Source organism: Petromyzon marinus, chromosome 76, assembly GCF_048934315.1.
Source record: "Petromyzon marinus isolate PM22_M1 ecotype Great Lakes invasive population chromosome 76, UKy_Petmar_22M1.pri1.0, whole genome shotgun sequence".
Lineage (NCBI taxonomy): Eukaryota > Metazoa > Chordata > Hyperoartia > Petromyzontiformes > Petromyzontidae > Petromyzon > Petromyzon marinus.
Window position 1 is genome coordinate 3,274,188 of NC_133742.1, and position 22,393 is coordinate 3,296,580.

Consider the following 22,393-nt stretch of genomic DNA (forward strand, 5'->3'; position numbering starts at 1 on the left):
GTGTGTGGTGTGTGTGCGGTGTGTGTGCGGTGTGCGGTGTGTGTGTGGTGTGTGTTGTGCGGTGTGTGCAGTGTGTGTGTGGTGTGTGTGTGTGGTGTGTGTGTGGTGTGCGTGTGTGGTGTGTGTGGTGTGCGGTGTGTGTGGTGTGGCGTGTGTGTGGTGTGTGTGTGTGTGGTGTGGCGTGTGTGTGGTGTGGCGTGTGTGTGGTGTGCGGCGTGTGTGGTGTGCGGTGTGTGTGTTGTGCGATGTGTGTTGTGCGTGTGGTGTGTTGTGCGGTGTGTGTGTTGTGCGGTGTGTGTGTTGTGCGGTGTGTGTTGTGCGGTGTGTGTTGTGCGGTGTGTGTGTTGTGTGTGTGTATGGGGGTGGGGTTGTTCAACCTTGCGTTGTTGCCAGCACAAGTGGCGTCAATCGACGGTGGTCACCCCCCCTCCCCCCCCCGGGCCTAAAACTTTTGCTCCACTTTGTCCGTCCTTTTTTTCGTGCACGTTGTTGTGGCCGTGTTTGCCGTGGGTTAAGCTTCCGTTTGGCCAGATAAAGACAAGCGGAGGGGGGGTTCATGGGGGGGAACCACAACAACGTGCCAACCAACGCGGGCATGGCGAATGGGGCTTCCAGATGAGATTTTTGTCGAGTCAAAATGGTGTTTTTATTTCCTCCACCAGGGTGAGAGTACTTGCTACACGCCGAGCTACTGCGAGGCTCTCTTTCAGTCTTCACTCGCGACCCCTGGGCTGCCTCAAGCGATCGTGGCCTAGATTTAAAGCTTTCGTGGCGACTGCTAGGATCCATACTCTTTGGTTCCATTGGGTAAAGTAACGTAGGTGAAAAATAAAATAACAAAAAAATCACAGCGCTGTCCTACCAGACAGTCTCTCGTCCCTTCTTCACCTGATGAAGGCCGCTTGTGTTGTGGCCGAAACGTCGTCGTGATTTTTTGTTGTTTTATTTTCACCTACGTGGTGACTTTACCCAATAGAACCAAAGAGTATGATCGTGGCCTCTTTGGTTCTTTCGGTAAAGTCACCACGTAGATTGAGACTAAAATGACGTCGTGAGAATTTTACCACGTTCTTTTATTTTACCAATTTACTATTTTACTCTAAATTCTACGCGGCGGCGACTTTAACCGAAAGAACCAACGAAGATGAATCCTTGCAGTCACGACCAGCTTTAAATCGAAATAAAATGATAAATTGATAAAGTAAAATAACACGATAAAAGTCTCACGAACGTTTCGGCCACAAACACAAGCGGCCTTCTTCAGGTGAAAGGAGCAGAGCTGTCGGGGACGACAGAGCCTCAGTGAACGTTGTTAAGATTCGTAGCGTCTTTTTAAGCTGGTTTAGGAGAGGTGAGGCACCTTGACAAAGGGGTTTATATATCAAACAGGAGATGGCAACCATTGGAAAGATAATCTTTGGTTCTATTGGGTAAAGTCACGTAGGTAATACTAGCTAATCACTCAGCTATTTAAATGCTAAATTCGATGCCAATTCCTTTGTCAAGGGGCACCTCTGCGGATGTGTATACTTTAACTTAGCTATTTCAATGAGCCATTTCAATGCTAAATTATATGCCAATTCCTTTGTCAAAGCCCGTGGTCTTCTTCTTCTCACACAGCTTAAATGTCGTGATCTAAGCGTGGCTTCTTCCACTCCAGCGCTGTCCTCCAGACAGTCTCATCCCTTCACCTGATGAAGGCCGCTTGTGTTGTGGCCGAAACGTCGTGGTGATTTTTTGTTATTTTATTTTCACATACGTGACTTTACCCAATAGAACCAAAGAGTATGGATCCTAGCAGTCACGAAAGCTTTAAATCTAGACATTGGAAAGATGTTCTAAATCGAACCAAACATTAAACTGATTTTCAATGGTGCGGTATATTTTTCAAGTAGTGGTACCCCAAACTTTCGCAGCTCTTATAAATTCCCTTTTCACACCATCGATAGGTAAACTCCCCCTCCCCCACCCGCACGTACACCACCTCTATGCTAAGTCGGCCAATCAAATGCTAATTTTTTTATGCCAATTCCTTTGTCAAGGCGCCTTGTTTCCTCGCACACAGCTTTAAAGGTCCGCGGTCTGAGCGTGGCTGTTTTTCACTCCAGCGCTGTCCTCGAGACAGCCTGGGGTCCCTTCGCCTGATGAAGGCCGCTCGTGTTGTGGCCGAAACGTCGTGGTGATTTTTTGCTGTTTTATTTTTTTTTACCTACGTGGTGACTTTCACCGAATAGAACCAACGAGTAAGGGAGACACAGCAGCCTCGTCAAGCGCCCGATAATCATCGTCGGCAAACACGGGACCCCTTTTTTTATGGCCACTCTTCAAAGTATGAAAAAAGTTTCTGCATTAACCGCACGCGGCACTTGCGGCGAGCGTGCTACCGTTGTCGCGTGGAAATTCGCAGCGGCAAAATACTCTGAACGGGTGATGCCGATTCTGAGTTTGGAGGGATAAAAAAAACTGAGCTAGTTTTAAAATTTGGTTTAACACGTGGCAGGCTTTCGCGAGCCAATATTATTCATAATAAAGGTTTTTTTTTTTTTTTGGGGTCAGATCGCGTTTATTTATAAATGTGTCGTAACCCTCCACCACCCGACACGGCCAATTCAGCAAAAAAATAAAGTGTCACGTTGACAAAAGACAAATTAAATTTTGATTTAAAGCTTTCGTGACTGGAGTAATTCATATTCTTAGTTTTTTCGGTAAAGCCACGTTGAAGGGAAACAACACTTACCGAAAAAACTAAGAACATAAAAGACAAATTAGTTCACTACTTTAGCCCGCCGGTGTGTTGAAGAGCGGAATCCACAACATTTACAGTTTGAGTAGCACGACGTTTCGCTGGTAAATACATCCAGCATCATCGGGCAATTCGCCAGAATGGTGAAGCCCTCTCCACTTGCTCCCGGTCTTAAATAGAGCCGCAGCAGGGTGACGTCATAATTTAACTCATTTCAGGTGCAGTGATTAGAGGCGGAGGTGGGTGGGAGTATTGTAATTATGTAATCGATTAGTAATCGGTCAATGGTTATGATTATGTTATGGTCGAAACGTCGTGAGAATTTTTATTGTTTTATATATATATTTTATTATTTTATTGTTTCCCTTCAACGTGACTTTACCGAAAGAACTAAGAATATGAATTACTGCAGTCACGAAAGCTTTAAATCAAAATTTAATGAGTTGTAGATTAGCAATCAGTTGCAATGTGTGTTAGTGACTATATGCTATGTTAGTAATCCGTTAATTAGTACGTGTTTTCCCCTGTAAGGAATTGTAATATGTATTATTTAATAATACGCTCGCAGGCCGCACTATTTTACGAGGGTAAGGCCCCACTGAACTATGTCCGTCCCCTTTGTCAGAGGCGACCCTGGCTGCGATCGCAAACGAGAGCCGATCAACAAAGTGGATTAATCACGTGGAAATTTACAGCGGCGGCGGCAGCCAAAATAGTCCAAAACCCGTGACGCCGATTTTCTGAGCGCGGAGGGAGAGAACCGGAGCTGGCCCGGACAAAAATCCACGCGGTCATGGGAGGGAGAGAGAGAAACAAGCAAACTGCAAATATATGGACAGGCGTCATATCAGGGTCGGGATCCAACCCACAAACTTCCCGCATAACAGGTGAGGTAGTCAACATCAGCCGAGCCACCATCCTGTCACGGTGAGACAAAGAGAGACACGCCGACTCCAAATATACGGCGGGCATCGTCAGGGTCCGGAATCGAACCCACGACCTCCTGCGTACCAGACGAGGTAGTTAACATCTCCGAGCCACCACGGGGGAGAGAGAGAGAGAGACGCAGGACTCCAAATATACAGCAGCAGGCATGGTCGAGGTCCGTGATCGAACCCGCAAGCTCCTGCATACCGGGTGAGGTAGTCAACATCACCTAGGCTGGTGGTGAAACGCAACGAGACGCAGGCTTAGAGACGGTCTAGGGGTGGAGGTGAAACCCAGCAAGATGCAGGCTTAGAGGCGGTCTAGGGGGGAGGTGAAACCCAGCAAGACGCAGGCTTAGAGACGGTCTAGAGTGGAGGTGAAACCCAGCAAGACGCATGCTTAGAGACGGTCTAGGGTGGAGGTGAAACCCAGCAAGACGCAGGCTTAGAGACGGTCTAGGGTGGAGGTGAAACCCAGCAAGACGCAGGCTTAGAGACGGTCTAGGGGGGAGGTGAAACCCGGCATGACGCAGGCTTTGAGGCGGTCTAGGGTGGAGGTGAAACCCAGCAAGACGCAGGCTTAGAGACAGTCTAGGGTGCAGGTGAAACCCAGCAAGACGCAGGCTTAGAGACGTTCTAGGGGTGGAGGTGAAACCCAGCAAGACGCAGGCTTAGAGACAGTCTAGGGTGGAGGTGAAACACAGCAAGACGCAGGCTTAGAGACTGTCTAGGGTGGAGGTGAAACCCAGCAAGACGCAGGCTTAGAGGCGGTCTAGGGGGGAGGTGAAACCCAGCAAGACGCATGCTTAGAGACGGTCTAGGGTGGAGGTGAAACCCAGCAAGACGCAGGCTTAGAGACGGTCTAGGGTGGAGGTGAAACCCAGCAAGACGCAGGCTTAGAGACGGTCTAGGGGGGAGGTGAAACCCGGCATGACGCAGGCTTTGAGGCGGTCTAGGGTGGAGGTGAAACCCAGCAAGACGCAGGCTTAGAGACAGTCTAGGGTGCAGGTGAAACCCAGCAAGACGCAGGCTTAGAGACGTTCTAGGGGTGGAGGTGAAACCCAGCAAGACGCAGGCTTAGAGACAGTCTAGGGTGGAGGTGAAACACAGCAAGACGCAGGCTTAGAGACTGTCTAGGGTGGAGGTGAAACCCAGCAAGACGCAGGCTTAGAGACGTTCTAGGGGTGGAGGTGAAACCCAGCAAGACGCAGGCTTAGAGACGTTCTAGGGGTGGAGGTGAAACCCAGCAAGACGCAGGCTTAGAGACGGTCTAGGGTGGAGGTGAAACCCAGCAAGACGCAGGCTTAGAGACGGTCTAGGGTGGAGGTGAAACCCAGCAAGACGCAGGCTTAGAGACGGTCTAGGGTGGAGGTGAAACCCAGCAAGACGCAGGCTTAGAGACGGTCTAGGGGTGGAGGTGAAACCCAGCAAGACGCAGGCTTTGAGGCAGTCTAGGGGGGAGGTGAAACCCAGCAAGACGCAGGCTTAGAGGCGGTCTAGGGTGGAGGTAAAACCCAGCAAGACGCAGGCTTAGAGACGGTCTAGGATAGAGGTGAAACCCAGCAAGACGCAGGCTTAGAGACGGTCTAGGGTGGAGGTGAAACCCAGCAAGACGCAGGCTTAGAGACGGTCTAGGGTGGAGGTAAAACCCGGCAAGACGCAGGCTTAGAGGCGGTCTAGGGTGGAGGTTAAACCCAGCAAGACGCAGGCTTAGAGACGGTCTAGAGGGGAGGTAAAACCCAGCAAGACGCAGGCTTAGAGACGGTCTAGGGGGGAGGTAAAACCCGGCAAGACGCAGGCTTAGAGGCGGTCTAGGGTGGAGGTGAAACCCAGCAAGACGCAGGCTTTGAGACGGTCAAGGGGGGAAGTTAAACCCGGCAAGACGCAGGCTTAGAGACGGTCTAGGGTGGAGGTGAAACTCAGCAAGACGCAGGCTTAGAGACGGGTCTAGAGTGGAGGTGAAACCCAGCGAGACGCAGGCTTAGAGACAGTCTAGGGTGGAGGTGAAACACAGCAAGACGCAGGCTTAGAGATGGGTCTAGGGGGGAGGTGAAACACAGCAAGACGCAGGCTTAGAGACGGTCTAGGGTGGAGGTAAAACACAACGAGATGCAGGCTTAGAGACGGTCTAGGGTGGAGGTAAAACCCGGCAAGACGCAGGCTTAGAGGCGGTCTAGGGGGGAGGTGAAACCCAGCAAGACGCAGGCATTGAGACGGTCTAGGGGGGAGGTAAAACCCAGCAAGACGCAGGCTTTGAGGCGGTCTAGGGTGGAGGTGAAACCCAGCAAGATGCAGGCTTAGAGACGGGTCTAGGGTGGAGGTGAAACCCAGCAAGACGCAGGCTTAGAGACGGTCTAGGGGGGAGGTTAAACCCAGCAAGACGCAGGCTTAGAGACGGTCTAGGAGGGAGGTGAAACCCAGCAAGACGCAGGCTTAGAGACGGCCTAGGGGGGAGGTAAAACCTGGCAAGACGCAGGCTTTGAGGCGGTCTAGGGGGGAGGTGAAACCCAGCAAGACGCAGGCCTTGAGACGGTCTAGAGTGGAGGTTAAACCCAGCAAGACGCAGGCTTAGAGACGGTCTAGGGTGGAGGTGAAACCCAGCAAGACGCAGGCTTTGAGGCGGTCTAGGGGGGAGGTTAAACCCAGCAAGACGCAGGCTTAGAGACGCTCTAGGGGGGGAGGTGAAACCCAGCAAGACGCAGGCTTAGAGACGGTCTAGGGTGGAGGTGAAACCCAGCAAGACGCAGGCTTAGAGACGGTCTAGGGTGGAGGTAAAACCCAGCAAGACGCAGGCTTAGAGACGGCCTAGGGGGGAGGTAAAACCTGGCAAGACGCAGGCTTTGAGGCGGTCTAGGGGGGAGGTGAAACCCAGCAAGACGCAGGCCTTGAGACGGTCTAGAGTGGAGGTTAAACCCAGCAAGACGCAGGCTTAGAGACGGTCTAGGGTGGAGGTGAAACCCAGCAAGACGCAGGCTTTGAGGCGGTCTAGGGGGGAGGTTAAACCCAGCAAGACGCAGGCTTAGAGACGCTCTAGGGGGGGAGGTGAAACCCAGCAAGACGCAGGCTTAGAGACGGTCTAGGGTGGAGGTGAAACCCAGCAAGACGCAGGCTTAGAGACGGTCTAGGGTGGAGGTAAAACCCAGCAAGACGGAGGCTTAGAGACGGTCTAGGGTGGAGGTAAAACCCAGCGAGACGCAGGCTTAGAGACGGTCTTGGGGGGGGAGGTGAAACCCAGCAAGACGCAGGCTTTGAGGCGGTCTAGGGGGGGGAGGTGAAACCCAGCAAGACGCAGGCTTTGAGGCGGTCTAGAGGGGGGGAGGTGAAACCCAGCAAGACGCAGGCTTTGAGGCGGTCTAGGGTGGAGGTGAAACGCACCAACGACCTCCACACCGAGGGTATTAATCGCGGGCAACGGTTTATTTTTTTACCGAAAGCTGCTGAACGCCGCAGGGCTTCTCTCTCCTTCTGCGGCTGAGTCACCAACTTGGCAGCCCTCCTCCTCAATCGACAATCGCAAAGGGAACGCGAGTGCCCACCCCACGCGCAATAGTCTCAGAGAGAGACTCGTAGGGGGGGTAGGGGGCAAGTGGCCGTGGCACACGAGGGGGTGGGTGGCCAACACCACGCCCGGACGTCTTTGTATCTCCCCCGGTGACGGTGTTTACTGCACACCGCTACACCAGGTACTCATTTGAGGCCGAGGCGACCTAGGGGAGGCCCAAGACCAGTTCAGATAATTGTCATCAGTGGTGTTGGTGCCCGGTGAGCGGGGGGAATCGAACTCGGGTCTTTACCTGGGTTGGTAGCGTAACACATAAACCGCCACTCACACCAAGGCAAATGGATCATCCCCCCCCCGTACAGCCTCAACAGACTTTTGGGAGGTTGTGGGTTCGATCCCAGGCCCTGACGTTGCCTGCTCCTGCTGCTGCTGTATATATTTGGAGTCTCTCTCTCTCATCACCACGGAGGCTAGAGATGTTAACAACCACGCCTGGTATCCAGGAGGTCGTGGGTTCAATTCTGACCCTGACAATGCCTGCTGCTGCTGCTGTGTATTTGGAGTCACCGTGATGATGATGAGAGAGAGACGCAAAATTCCAAATATACAGCAGCAGGCGTCAGGGTAGTGATCGAACCCACGACCTCCTGCATACCAGGCAAGGTAGCTGACATCTTGCTACTGACGATGCCTGCTGCTGTATATTTGGAGTCTGCGTCTCTCTCTCTCTCTCTCCCCATGGTCGTGTGGATTTTTCTCCGGGTCCTCCGGGTTTTGACCCTCCACGTTTAAAATCAACGTCACCACACGTTTAGAGCATTTGGCGGCCGCAATCAATTTCCGCACGGTGATGAAGATGACGATGATGATGATATCAGCCAATTCGTTGAGCTACCATTTGTGATAGCAACGTCGCATCTGATAAAAAAGCAACGTATGTCAGTGGACTTTACCTGTTCTGATAAAATAGTTTAGTTTCATGCGTATAACAGTTTAATTTTATTTACCTCGTGTGTATCGTGTGTTGTTATTGTCGTCGTAACGTTCTGACCACGTGCCCCCCCCCCCCTTTACAAGACATCTGTGAACAAAGAGCTTTTTAGCTCATCAGATTCCTCTTGCAGTATCAATATTCTGATCTCCATATATATAAAAGGTAAAGTTGTGAATGTGTGTGTCCGTTCAAAATGTTTAGCGTACTTCCCGACATGCAACAAACTTGAAATTTGCCATGTGGGTACTTTCCAGACTGTACACCATGCAACAATTATTAAAATACATTTTTGTTTGTTTTTTAGGGGAGGGAGGGGAGCTCAATAATGCATTCATTTTTTGCACGGCAAGTGAGCTGTGACGTCAAATCTGTCACGTGACCCTCGCATGTGGAAGCGTCACGCATTGTAGTGTAGCGGTTAGCGCGCTGTCTGTGTGTGTGTCTGTGTGTGTATGTGTGTATATCTGTGTGTGTGTGTATCTGTGTGTGTATCTGTGTGTGTGTATCTGTGTGTGTATGTGTGTGTATCTGTGTGTGTATCTGTGTGTCTATGTGCGTGTATCTGTGTGTGTATGTGTGTGTATCTGTGTGTGTATCTGTGTGTCTATGTGCGTGTATCTGTGTGTGTATGTGTGTGTATCTGTGTGTGTATCTGTGTGTGTATCTGTGTGTTTATGTGCGTGTATCTGTGTGTGTATCTGTGTGTGTATGTGTGTGTATCTGTGTGTGTATCTGTGTGTGTATCTGTGTGTTTATGTGTGTGTATCTGTGTGTGTGTGTATCTGTGTGTGTCTATCTGTGTATCTGTGTGTGGGGGGGGGGAGAGCGGTAGTGTAGCGTTTAGCGCGCCGCACTACAAACCCGGCCGACCCGAGTTCCATTCCCGCTCACGGCCACCACCGGTGACGATTCTTTTCACCGGTCCTGGGCCTCCCCCTAGGTCGACTCAGCCTCAAAAAAGTAACTGCTGTGGTGTGTCAACATCGCCACTGGGGAGACAAAGGCGGTCGGCTGTGTATAATACCAAATCCCAGGCGAAGCCGGGTAGAGTACAGCTCGTTATCTATATAATGGAGTTTTGAGTTTTTTTACATTATGAGACCTCCTTTGCCAGTAACAAGATATATAGTAATAGGTTTTACCCCTTTTAACTGGCACAAAAACTGACACCTTTATTATACAAGGCATCGTGTTTGCAATAACGTCGTTCCTGCCACTATAATAAAGTATTCGTTGACCGCGTAAAATTACTCGTCGGGTGTTTCCCACCCCCCCCCGCCCCCCCCCGGTAAAGTCGCGTGTGTAGAAACACAAAACGATCACGACGTTTCGGTCACAGCGTAAGCGGACCTTCATCAGGCGTCAAGAACACATCACGGAGGTAAATGCAAACAAAAAGATGAGGGACGAGAATTCAACCACGTAACACGATTTGTTTTTGGTCCCCTGGCTAGTGGTAAAGCCTTATTTTCTAATCGCTTATGCCCCCCAACAAGTACAGGAAATGACTGCTACTGTTGTTGTTGTTGTTATTATTATTCCACACGAACTTTGCCTTCGTGACCGGGAATTTACGCGTGAAGGAAACGACGCGAACGCACACCGCGCGTTTTCTCATTGAAAATATGCACATTTAAAAAAAAATAATTTTATCCTGGTCACAAACGCGAAGTTTGTGGGGAATAATCTTGATTTGAAGCTTTCCTTGACTGCAGGAATCCGTACAATCCATTTTGTGGGGAATAATAATAATAATAATCATCGCTACTTTGTGCACTTTTGATAGCATAAGCAATAAGAAAATAACACTTTACTACCCGGGCACAAAGATCGTGTTACAGTGTAACGTGAGCGTCCACCCACGTCCGGCTGCTATCGATGGCTTCTGGAATAGCTACGAAGCAGCTGAGTTGGGCCCTGAGCTGGTGACGATTCATTTTGGTTTGGCATCAGCAGCATCGTTCGGAGTCTGCGTCTCTCCGATCATCGCGGTGGGCTAGATGTTGACGACCTCGCCTGGTACGCAGGAGGTCGTGGGGTCGATCCCCCCCCCCCACCACCCATTCAACTCCCTCACCACGTGGCCCCCTCATCAGATCGCTCCCTCACCACGTCTCTCGCTCACCAGATCACTCCCTCACCACGTCTCCCGCTCACCAGATTACTCCCTCACCACGTCTCCCGCTCACTAGATCACTCCCTCACCACGTCTCCCGCTCACCAGATCACTCCCTCACCACGTCTCCCGCTCACCAGATTACTCCCTCACCACGTCTCCCGCTCACCAGATCACTCCCTCACCACGTCTCCCGCTCACCAGTTCACTCCCTCACCACGTCTCCCGCTCACTAGATCACTCCCTCACCACGTCTCCTCACCAGATCACTCCCTCACCACGTCTCCCGCTCACCAGATCACTCCCTCACCACGTCGCCTCCTCACCAGATCACTCCCTCACCACGTCTCCCGCTCACCAGATCACTCCCTCACCACGTCTCCCGCTCACCAGATCACTCCCTCACCACGTCTCCCGCTCACCAGATCACTCCCTCACCACGTCTCCCGCTCACCAGATCACTCCCTCACCACGTCTCCCGTTCACCAGATCACTCCCTCACCACGTCTCCCGCTCACCAGATCACTCCCTCACCACGTCTCCCGCTCACCAGATCACTCCCTCACCACGTCTCCTCACCAGATCACTGCCTCACCACGTGGCCCCCTGACCAGATTACTCCCTCACCACGTCTCCCGCTCACCAGATCACTCCCTCACCACGTCTCCTCACCAGATCACTCCCTCACCACGTCTCCCGCTCACCAGATCACTCCCTCACCACGTCGCCTCCTCACCAGATCACTCCCTCACCACGTCTCCCGCTCACCAGATCACTCCCTCACCAGATCACTCCCTCACCACGTCTCCCGCTCACCAGATCACTCCCTCACCACGTCTCCCGCTCACCAGATCACTCCCTCACCAGATCACTCCCTCACCACGTCTCCCGCTCACCAGATCACTCCCTCACCACGTCTCCTCACCAGATCATTCCCTCACCACGTGGCCCCCTGACCAGATCACTCCCTTACCACGTCGCCTCCTCACCAGATCACTCCCTCACCACGTCTCCCGCTCACCAGATCACTCCCTCACCAGATCACTCCCTCACCACGTCTCCCGCTCACCAGATCACTCCCTCACCAGATCACTCCCTCACCACGTCTCCCGCTCACCAGATCACTCCCTCACCAGATCACTCCCTCACCACGTCTCCCGCTCACCAGATCACTCCCTCACCACGTCTCCCGCTCACCAGATCACTCCCTCACCACGTCTCCTCCTCACCAGATCACTCCCTCACCACGTCTCCCGCTCACCAGATCACTCCCTCACCACGTCTCCCGCTCACCAGATCACTCCCTCACCACGTCTCCCGCTCACCAGATCACTCCCTCACCACGTCTCCTCACCAGATCACTCCCTCACCACGTCTCCCGCTCACCAGATCACTCCCTCACCACGTCTCCTCACCAGATCACTCCCTCGCCACGTCTCCCGCTCACCAGATCACTCCCTCGCCACGTCTCCCGCTCACCAGATCACTCCCTCACGTCTCCCGCTCACCAGATCACTCCCTCGCCACGTCTCCCGCTCACCAGATCACTCCCTCACCACGTCTCCTCACCAGATCACTCCCTCACCACGTCTCCTCACCAGATCACTCAATCACCACGTCTCCTCCTCACCAGATCACTCCCTCACCACGTCTCCCGCTCACCAGATCACTCAATCACCACGTCTCCTCCTCACCAGATCACTCCCTCACCACGTCTCCCGCTCACCAGATCACTCCCTCACCACGTCTCCTCACCAGATCACTCCCTCACCACGTCTCCCGCTCACCAGATCACTCAATCACCACGTCTCCTCCTCACCAGATCACTCCCTCACCACGTCTCCCGCTCACCAGATCACTCAATCACCACGTCTCCTCCTCACCAGATCACTCCCTCACCACGTCTCCCGCTCACCAGATCACTCCCTCACCACGTCTCCTCCTCACCAGATCACTCCCTCACCGTCTCCCGCTCACCAGATCACTCAATCACCACGTCTCCTCCTCACCAGATCACTCCCTCACCACGTCTCCCGCTCACCAGATTACTCAATCACCACGTCTCCTCCTCACCAGATCACTCCCTCACCACGTCTCCCGCTCACCAGATCACTCCCTCACCACGTCTCCTCCTCACCAGATCACTCACCCGCCAACTCACCAACCCGCCCCCTCACCAACCAGCCCCCTCATCCGCTCCCTCACCAACCCACCCACCTGACCCCTCACCCGCTCACCACACCACCCACCTGACCCCTCACCCGCCTCCCACTCACCAACCCCCTCACCCACTCCCCACTCACCAACCCCCTCACCACTCACCAACCCCCTCACCACTCACCAACCCCCTCACCACTCACCAACCCCCTCACCACTCACCAACCCCCTCACCACTCACCAACCCCCTCACCACTCACCAACCCCCTCACCACTCACCAACCCCCCTCACCACTCACCAACCCCCTCACCACTCACCAACCCCCCTCACCACTCACCAACCCCCTCACCACTCACCACGTCTCCTGGTTACTGAACTTCTTGGTCACCACCTTGCCCAGCTCGAGTCCGAGGCGGTCCGCCACGCGCTGCGAGAGGTCGGGGTGCGACGAGCCGCTGAACACTTTGATGTTGGGCATGGCTGCCGATGCTGTTGTTGTTGTTGTTGACGATGCTGCTGTTGTTGTTGTTGTTGACGATAACGCAGCGGTCAAATCAGTAGCGGCTGACGCAGCAGCTGCTACTGCTGCTGCTGCGAAATAGCGGCGGCGTTCTGGAGATGCGGCGGTGTGCGTGAGGAGACGGCGGCGATGCGACGAGGTGGAGGATGAGGAGGTGGAGGAGGATGAGGAGGCGATGGAGTCGCGGTACGGGTATTGGACCGGTCCAAGGCGTTTTCGGCGGGCGAAGGAGGCCGTGGTTGTAGGCCGGGTTGGAGACGAGGCGAGGGTGGTGGTGGTGAGGGCTTGGGAGTTAAATGGAGCGCGTTGGTTGCGGGTTGCGGGTTTGGGGGTGTTGTGAGGGTGGCTGAGGGGAAGTGGGTGGTGAGGCTGTAAAATGGCGGGAAAAGAGAAACGGGAGTCTGGGGACGCCGCCTCCGCTGCTGCTGCTGCTGTGCGGGGCGCGCGTGGCGTGGTGAGTGAGAGGGGGGGAGGGGTCTGTGGGGCGAGCACGTGCCGCCCGGAAACGGAAGGGGCGGGCGCAGCGCGTGCGTAGTGGGTGGGGGAGGGGTGTTGTGAGGGGAGGGGTGAGTGGGGGAGGGGACGGTGAGGCGAGCGCGTGCCGCCCGGAAACGGAAGGGGCGGGCGCAGCGCGTGCGTAAGTGGGTGGGGGGGGGAGGTGTTGTGAGGGGAGGGGTGAGTGGGGGAGGGGTCGGTGAGGCGAGCGCGTGCCGCCCGGAAACGGAAGGGGTTGGGCGGAGCGCGTGGGAAGTTGGGGGGGGGCGCGAGCACGTGCGGCACGGAAACGGAAGGGGCGGGCGCAGCGCGAGGTGGGGGGGGGGAAGTAAAGTGGGTGGGGTTTGAAGTTGGGAGGTGGCGGGGGGATTGATGGGCGGGGGGGGGAGGAGGCGGGGATTGATAGGGAGGAGGAGGGGCTTGAGGGAGATTGGGGGAGGGGCTTGATGTGGAATTGGCGGGGATTGATAGAGAGGGGGAGGGGCTTGAGGGAGATTAGGGGTGGGGGCTTGAGGTGGAAGTGGCGGGGATTGACGTGAGGGGCGGGGATTGATAGAGAGGGGGAGGGGCTTGAGGGAGATTGGGGGAGGGGCTTGAGGTGGAAGTGGCGGGGATTTACGTGAGGGGCGGGGATTCATAGAGAGGGGGGAGGGGCTTGAGAGAGATTGGGGGAGGGGCTTGAGGTGCAAATGGCAAGGATTGATAGAGAGGGGGAGGGGCTTGAGGGAGATTGGAGGAGGGGCTTGAGGTGGAAGTGGCGGGGATTGACGTGAGGGGCGGGGATTCATAGAGAGGGGGGAGGGGCTTGAGGGAGATTGGGGGAGGGGCTTTGAGGTGGAAGTGGTGGGGATTGATGGGAGGGGCGGGGATTGATGGGGGAGGGGCGGGGATTGATGGGGGAGGGGCGGGGCGCCACGGTGGCTCTGAGATGTTAATCCTCCAAATACTCTAAACGTGTTCTCTCCTTCTCTTTGTTTCTTCCGCTAAAGTCACGAAGATATAGAACAACATAAATTAAATCACGACGTTTCGGGCGCAACACAAGCGTCCGTGGCTTTACCGAAATAACCAAAAAGTATGTATCCCTGCTGTCAAGAAAACCTAAAATCCAGAGTGTTCTCTACAGACATACTCTTTGGTTTTATTGGGTAAAGTCACGTAGGTAAAAAATAAAATAACAAAAATCACGACGTTTCGGCCACAACACAAGCGGCCTTCATCAGGTGAAGGGACGAGACTGTCTGGAGGACAGCGCTGGAGTGAAAAAAGCCACGCTCAGATCACGACCTTTAAGCTGTGTGAGAAGAAACAAAGCGCCTTGACAAAGGAATTAGCATAGAATTTAGCATTGAAATGGCTGAGTGATTAGCTTGTGACTGGTCACAGAAATGGCTATTGTTCTCTACAGACCCATAGAGACCCACACTCATAGAGACCCACACTCATAGAGACCCACACCCATAGAGACCCATAGTCATAGAGACCCACACCCATAAAGACCCACACTCATAGAGACCCATACTCATAGAGACCCACACTCATAGAGACCCATAGTCATAGAGACCCACACTCATAGAGACCCATAGTCATAGAGACCCATAGTCACAGAGACCCATAGTCATAGAGACCCATAGTCACAGAGACCCATAGTCATAGAGACCAACACTCATAGAGACCCACACCCATAGAGACCCACACTCATAGAGACCCATACTCATAGAGACCCATACTCATAGAGACCCACACTCAGCGAGACCCATACTCATAGAGACCCACACTCATAGAGACCCATACTCATAGAGACCCACACTCATAGAGACCCATACTCATAGAGACCCACACTCATAGAGACCCATACTCATAGACACCAATACTCATAGAGACCCATACTCATAGAGACCCACACTCATAGAGACCCACAGTCATAGAGACCCACACTCATAGAGACCCACCCCCATAGAGACCCACACTCATAGAGACCCACACTCATAGAGACCCACACTCATAGAGACCCACACTCAGAGACCCCACTCATAGAGACCCACACCCATAGAGACCCACACTCATAGAGACCCACACTCATAGAGACCCACACTCATAGAGACCCACACTCATAGAGACCCACACTCAGAGACCCCACTCATAGAGACCCACAGTTATAGAGACCCACACTCATAGAGACCCACACTCATAGAGACCCACACTCATAGAGACCCCACTCATAGAGACCCACACTCATAGAGACCCACAGAGACCCACACTGACCCACACTCATAGAAACCCACACTCATAGAGACCCACACTCATAGAGACCTACACTCATAGAGACTCACACTCACAGAGACCCATACTCATAGAGACCCACACTCATAGAGACCCACACCCATAGAGACCCACACTCATAGAAACCCACACTCATAGAGACCCACACTCATAGAGACCCACAACTCATAGAGACCCACACGCAGAGAGACCCACACTCATAGAGACCCACAACTCATAGAGACCCACACTCATAGAGACCCACACTCATAGAGACCCACAGTCATAGAGACCCATACTCATAGAGACCCACACTCATAGAGACCCATACTCATAGAGACCCACACTCATAGAGACCCACACCCATAGAGACCCACACTCATAGAAACCCACACTCATAGAGACCCACACTCATAGAGACCCACAGTCATAGAGACCCATACTCATAGAGACCCATACTCATAGAGACCCACACTCATAGAGACCCATACCCATAGAGACCCATACTGATAGAGACCCACACTCATAGAGACCCACACCCATAGAGACCCACACCCAGAGACCCACACTCATAGAGACCCACAGTCATAGAGACCCACACCCACAGAGACCCACACTCATAGAGACCCATAGTCATAGAGACCCACACTCATAGAGACTCACACCCATAGAGACCCACACCCATAGAGACCCACACTCATAGAGACCCACACTCATAGAGACCCACACTCATAGCGACCTGTACTCAGAGACCCATATAGACCCATATATAGACCCATAAAGAGAAAAACATGTCTTGCTATATGACGTCTTGCTTGGGGTACGACGCCTTGCTAAATAGAACTTGTCTGGGTCGGGACGAGTCGCCGCGTCTCCGCGTAGACCCCGTCCACGACTGAGACGAAGCGCCGCTCCTCAGCCTGCCTGTAGATCTCGTTCAGTGCACAACCCTTGCTGGAACTCTCTGTGAATTTTCACGTGGTTTTTTTGTCGTCATTTTAATGTACGCATGCATTTTAGTAACAAGTAGCGTCTACATTATGTTATACAACCACATTAATGTATAAAATGCCACGTAAAATATAATGTCTTACACTCTGGAACGGATTAATTCCTTTCCCTTGATGTCTTATGGGAACAATTCGTTTGGTAGACGTCACTTTTCGGTACGAGTCTTCCCCCTTCTGGAACGAATTAACGACGTGTACCGAAGTACCACTGTACACAGCAGCAGGCATCGTCAGGGGCGGGATCGAACTCACGACCTCCTGCGTACCAGGCGAGGTAGTCAACATCTCATAGCCACCGTGATGATGATGATGATGAGAGAGAGACGCAGACTCCAAATATACAGCAGCAGCAGCAGGCATCGTCAGGGGCGGGATCGAACCCACGACCTCCTACGTACCAGACCAGGTAGTCAACATCTCAACATCGAACCCACGACCTCCTGCGTACCAGGCGAGGTAGTCAACATCTCAACATCGAACCCACAACCTCCTGCGTACCAGGGGAGGTAGTCAATATCTCAACATCGAACCCACGACCTCCTGCGTACCAGGCGAGGTAGTCAACATCTCAACATCGAACCCACGACCGCCTGCGTACCAGGCGAGGTAGTCAACATCTCAACATCGAACCCACGACCTCCTGCGTACCAGGCGAGGTAGTCAACATCTCAACATCGAACCCACGACCTCCTGCGTACCAGACGAGGTAGTCAACATCTCAACATCGAACCCACAACCTCCTTCGTACCAGGCGAGGTAGTCAACATCTCAACATCGAACCCACGACCTCCTGCGTACCAGGCGAGGTAGTCAACATCTCAACATCGAACCCACGACCTCCTGCGTACCAGGCGAGGTAGTCAACATCTCAACATCGAACCCACGACCTCCTGCGTACCAGGCAAGGTAGTCAACATCTCAACATCGAACCCACGACCTCCTGCGTACCAGGCGAGGTAGTCAACATCTCAACATCGAACCCACGACCTCCTGCGTACCAGGCGAGGTGGTCAACATCTCAACATCGAACCCACGACCTCCTGCGTACCAGGCGAGGTAGTCAACATCTCCTAGCCACCGCGTCGCTGACGCGTGGCCAAGACAGTGGACAAAGGGGGAGGACGTCCACCGATTTACCCCACCACACGTGACCAACCTGCCTACCACCCTGCCTACCAACCTGCCTACCAACCTGCCTACCACCCTGCCTACCAACCTGCCTACCACCCTGCCTACCACCCTGCCTACCAACCTGCCTACCAACCTGCCTACCACCCTGCCTACCAACCTGCCTACCAACCTGCCAACCAACCTGCCTACCAACCTGCCTACCAACCTGCCTACCACCCTGCCTACCACCCTGCCTACCAACCTGCCTACCAACCTGCCTACCACCCTGCCTACCACCCTGCCTACCAACCTGCCTACCAACCTGCCTACCACCCTGCCTACCAACCTGCCTACCAACCTGCCTACCAACCTGCCTACCACCCTGCCTACCAACCTGCCTACCACCCTGCCTACCAACCTGCCTACCAACCTGCCTACCACCCTGCCTACCACCCTGCCTACCAACCTGCCTACCACCCTGCCTACCAACCTGCCTACCACCCTGCCTACCAACCTGCCTACCAACTTGCCTACCACCCTGCCTACCACCCTGCCTACCACCCTGCCTACCAACCTGCCTACCACCCTGCCTACCACCCTGCCTACCAACCTGCCTACCACCCTGCCTACCAACCTGCCTACCAACCTGCCTACCACCCTGCCTACCACCCTGCCTACCAACCTGCCTACCACCCTGCCTACCAACCTGCCTACCAACCTGCCTACCACCCTGCCTACCACACTGCCTACCAACCTGCCTACCAACCTGCCTACCACCGTTTATTGGCTCAACTGCTGGCGCCGGCGAGACTCCCGGGTCTGGACGGCAACGTCCGGTGTGCCGTCCCGATTTGGGACTCTGCCGTGGCGGCATTCCCGGCGTTGCGGGGACTCTCATGAGCGACACGCGAAGACAAGTCAAGGTTTCCAGTACTTTTTATTCGACCTTCGTCACACGCAGCTCTCTCCCCCCTTCTTCATCCACAGCTCTCATCTCTTCATCCACAGCTACCGCCATCACACACAGCTCCCCCCTTCATCCACAGCTACCTCCATCACAGACAGCTCTCTCCTTCATCCACAGCTCTCTCCTTCATTCGCAGCTCCCTCCTTCATCCGCAGCTCCCTCCTTCATCTGCAGCTCCCTCCTTCACCCACAGCTCTCTCCTTCATCCACAGCTACCTCCATTACACACAGCTCTCTCTCCTTCATCCACAGCTCTCTCCTTCATCCACAGCTCCCTCCTTCATCCGCAGCTCTCTCCTTCATCCACATTTACCTCCATCACACACAGCTCTCTCCTTCATCCACAGCTCTCTCCTTCATCCGCAGCTCCCTCCTTCATCCGCAGCTCCCTCCTTCATCCGCAGCTCTCTCCTTCATCCACAGCTCTCTCCTTCATCCACAGCTACCTCCATTACACACAGCTCTCTCTCCTTCATCCACAGCTCTCTCCTTCATCCACAGCTCTCTCCTTCATCCACAGCTCCCTCCTTCATCCGCAGCTCTCTCCTTCATCCACATTTACCTCCATCACACACAGCTCTCTCCTTCATCCACAGCTCTCTCCTTCATCCACAGCTCTCTCCTTCATCCACAGCTCTCTCCTTCATCCACAGCTCTCTCCTTCACACACAGCTCTCTCCTTCATCCACAGCTCTCTCTCCGTCATCCACAGCTCTCTCCTTCACCCACATCTCTCTCCTTCATCCACAGCTCCCTCCTTCACACACAGCTCTCTCCTTCATCCACAGCTCCCTCCTTCATCCACAGCTCTCTCCTTCATCCACAGCTCTCTCCTTCATCCACAGCTCCCTCCTTCATCCACAGCTCCCTCCTTCACATACAGCTCTCTTCTTCATCCACAGCTCTCTCCTTCATCCACAGCTCCCTCCTTCATCCACAGCTCTCTCCTTAATCCACAGCTCTCTCCTTCATCCACAGCTCTCTCTCCGTCATCCACAGCTCTCTCCTTCATCCACAGCTCCCTCCTTCATCTACAGCTCTCTCCTTCACACACAGCTCTCTCCTTCATCCACAGCTCTCTCCATCACACACAGCTCCCTCCTTCATCCACAGCTCTCTCCTCTTCATCCACAGCTCTCTCCATCGCACACAGCTCCCTCTTTCTGCTGGATGAATGCCTTCCCACACCGTGGTACTGGCCAGCCCATGTTTGGAGGTAATAATAATCATACGTACGTAGATTTAATTGCTTTAAAAAAAAAAATACCAGTGCGATTTCAAACGCGACTTCATGATACGGAGTCAAATCAAGTAGGCTCGGGGTGCCCATCCAGAGCTCTGAATTATTCCTACCCCTGTCGGAGCCTCGATATGGATGTAAAATATCGGACCGTCTTAGGCCGTGTGCTCTCTCGTCCCCTCCCCCCCTCCCCCCCCCCACCGCTAGGCCTCTCCAATCTCTGCGCTCTGAAGGAGGCCCCAGTACCCGAAACGTCATCCGTTGTTCCCCTTTTAAGGCCACGTGCTGTGCGTGCCAGTGCGGCAAGGTGTGTGCAAGTGTGCCATGTGTGCCGGTGCGGTGCTGTGTGTGTGTGTGTGTCTGTGTGTGTGTACGTGTTAGTGCGGTGCCGTGTGTGTGTGTGTGCCAGTGCGTTGCCGTGTGTGTGTGCCAGTGCTTTGCTGTGTGTGTGTGTGCATGCCAGTGCGTTGCTGTGTGTGTGTGTGCGTGCCAGTGCGTTGCTGTGTGTGTGTGTGCGTGCGTTGCCGTGTGTGTGTGTGTGCGTGCGTTGCCGTGTGTGTGTGTGCGTGCGTTGCCGTGTGTGTGTGTGCGTGTGTTGCCGTGTGTGTGTGTGTGTGCCAGTGCGTTGCCCTGTGTGTGTGTGTGCGTGCCAGTGCGTTGCCGTGTGTGTGTGCCAGTGCGTTGCCGTGTGTGTGTGTGTGTGCGTGTCAGTGCGTTGCTGTGTGTGTGTGTGTGCTTGCCAGTGCGTTGCCGTGTGTGTGTGTGTGTGCCAGTGCGTTGCCGTGCGTGTGTGTGCCAGTGCGTTGCCATGTGTCTGTGCTTGCCAGTGCGTTGCCGTGTGTGTGTGTGTGCGTGTCAGTGCGTTGCCGTGCGTGTGTGTGTGTGCCAGTGCGTTGCCGTGTGTGTGTGTGTGCTTGCCAGTGCGTTGCCGTGTGTGTGTGTGCCAGTGCGTTGCCGTGTGTGTGTGTGTGTGTGCCAGTGCGTTGCCATGTGTCTGTGCTTGCCAGTGCGTTGCCGTGTGTGTGTGTGCGTGCCAGTGCGTTGCCGTGTGTGTATTCTTCAGGCCTGCTCGATAGCCACGAGGTAGACAATGAGGAAGACCAAGTTCCCAGCTACGTACACGGCCAGCACAGTCTTCTTGAACGTGTGTCCCTGCAACATACAACCACACATAGACACATAGACACACACACATACACCACACACAGACACACACGTACACACACACAGACACACACACACATCACACACAGACACACACAACAACAACAACCGCCATTCGCCACTAAGTGGCGGTGACGTCACCACGACGCTTGTGCCAGGCTATGTGCACCCTGAGGCCACGTGAAGTGTCGAACGCCCGCTGGCAGGAGGTCACGGGGCAGACTCAGGTGCCACGGGTTGACTGACTGAGATGACTGGCTGATGCACCACATGTGCCCCCTACTGTGCCAACCTGCTGTGCTTTAGCCACCCGGCGCTCCGCTCGTTGTTCTGAGCGTCGCTCCTCCGCCCTCCGTTGTTGTTGGAGGGCGACTGCCTCCAACTGCCCAGTAGCATCCTTCACGAGCCTCCTCCACAGAGGCCGATCTTGACACCGCTGGTACCAGTCATCGGCAAGTCCACTCAGCTCCACGTCCTCCTGTACCACATCACTCCATCTCTTCTGTAGCCCGTGCCGCGCCCACTTAGCCCCCTCGATCCGGCCGAACAAAAGCTGTTTCGGCATGCGGTGGCTGGACATGCGGGCTACATGACCCAGCCATCGCAGCTTTGCCCGCCAGAGGAGCTCACCGATGGGACCTTGCCCAGATCTTTCAAGGATTTGTGAGCTCCTCACACAATACAGTCAGGTTAAACCCAGGATAGATCGTAGGCAGGCCAGACTAAATGTTTCTAACCGGCGAAGATGTTCCATTAGGGGGGTCCACGTTTCGCAAGCGTAGAGAAGGGAGGGAATGACCGTGGCCGAGAAGACCTGAAACTTAGTGCGGAGCTACAGACCAGGTAGCTTCCACACAGCGTTACGCAACCGAAAAGAGTGAGACCACTGCTGTTAAACTGGAGCCAGTCATATGCACACTGCCCAGGTATGGGAAACTCTCCACTCTCTCCACAACTGCCCCATCACCGATTGGGAGTTGTGGGGGTGGAGTGTCCGATGGTATAAAATACCCAGGCAGGTGCTTAGTTTTGGTGGGGCTGATGGTAAAGCCCCACCTCTTAGTGGCACGCTCCAGTCTCAGCAGCAGCATCTCCAACTCCTCCTCTGACTGAGCAGCTATTACCAAATCATCAGCATACATAACGTGGTTGAGCAATAGGGAGCCATCCCTTGGCTGCACCCGGG

The 22,393-nt window shown here is 54.1% G+C and overlaps 2 protein-coding genes across 4 annotated transcripts in view; both read right to left on the bottom strand.

The window, feature by feature from the left end:
* The window catches only part of LOC142907250 (ribose-phosphate pyrophosphokinase 1), a 35,714-nt gene extending 22,272 nt beyond the window's left edge, over nt 1-13,442 (bottom strand). The window contains exon 1 of one of the 2 annotated variants that reach the window (XM_076056524.1): nt 12,796-13,442. In XM_076056524.1, coding sequence (XP_075912639.1) covers nt 12,796-12,917 — 122 coding nt within the window. In that variant the 5' untranslated portion in view covers nt 12,918-13,442. The remainder of the gene's footprint in view (nt 1-12,795) is intronic. The other variant, XM_076056525.1, reaches the window with a different exon arrangement.
* A 7,523-nt stretch (nt 13,443-20,965) lies between these two features.
* LOC116958379 (putative ferric-chelate reductase 1) overlaps nt 20,966-22,393 on the bottom strand; it is a 71,167-nt gene continuing 69,739 nt past the window's right edge. For both annotated transcript variants that reach the window (XM_076056526.1, XM_076056527.1), the window contains exon 16: nt 20,966-21,195. In XM_076056526.1, coding sequence (XP_075912641.1) covers nt 21,103-21,195 — 93 coding nt within the window. In that variant the 3' untranslated portion in view covers nt 20,966-21,102. The remainder of the gene's footprint in view (nt 21,196-22,393) is intronic.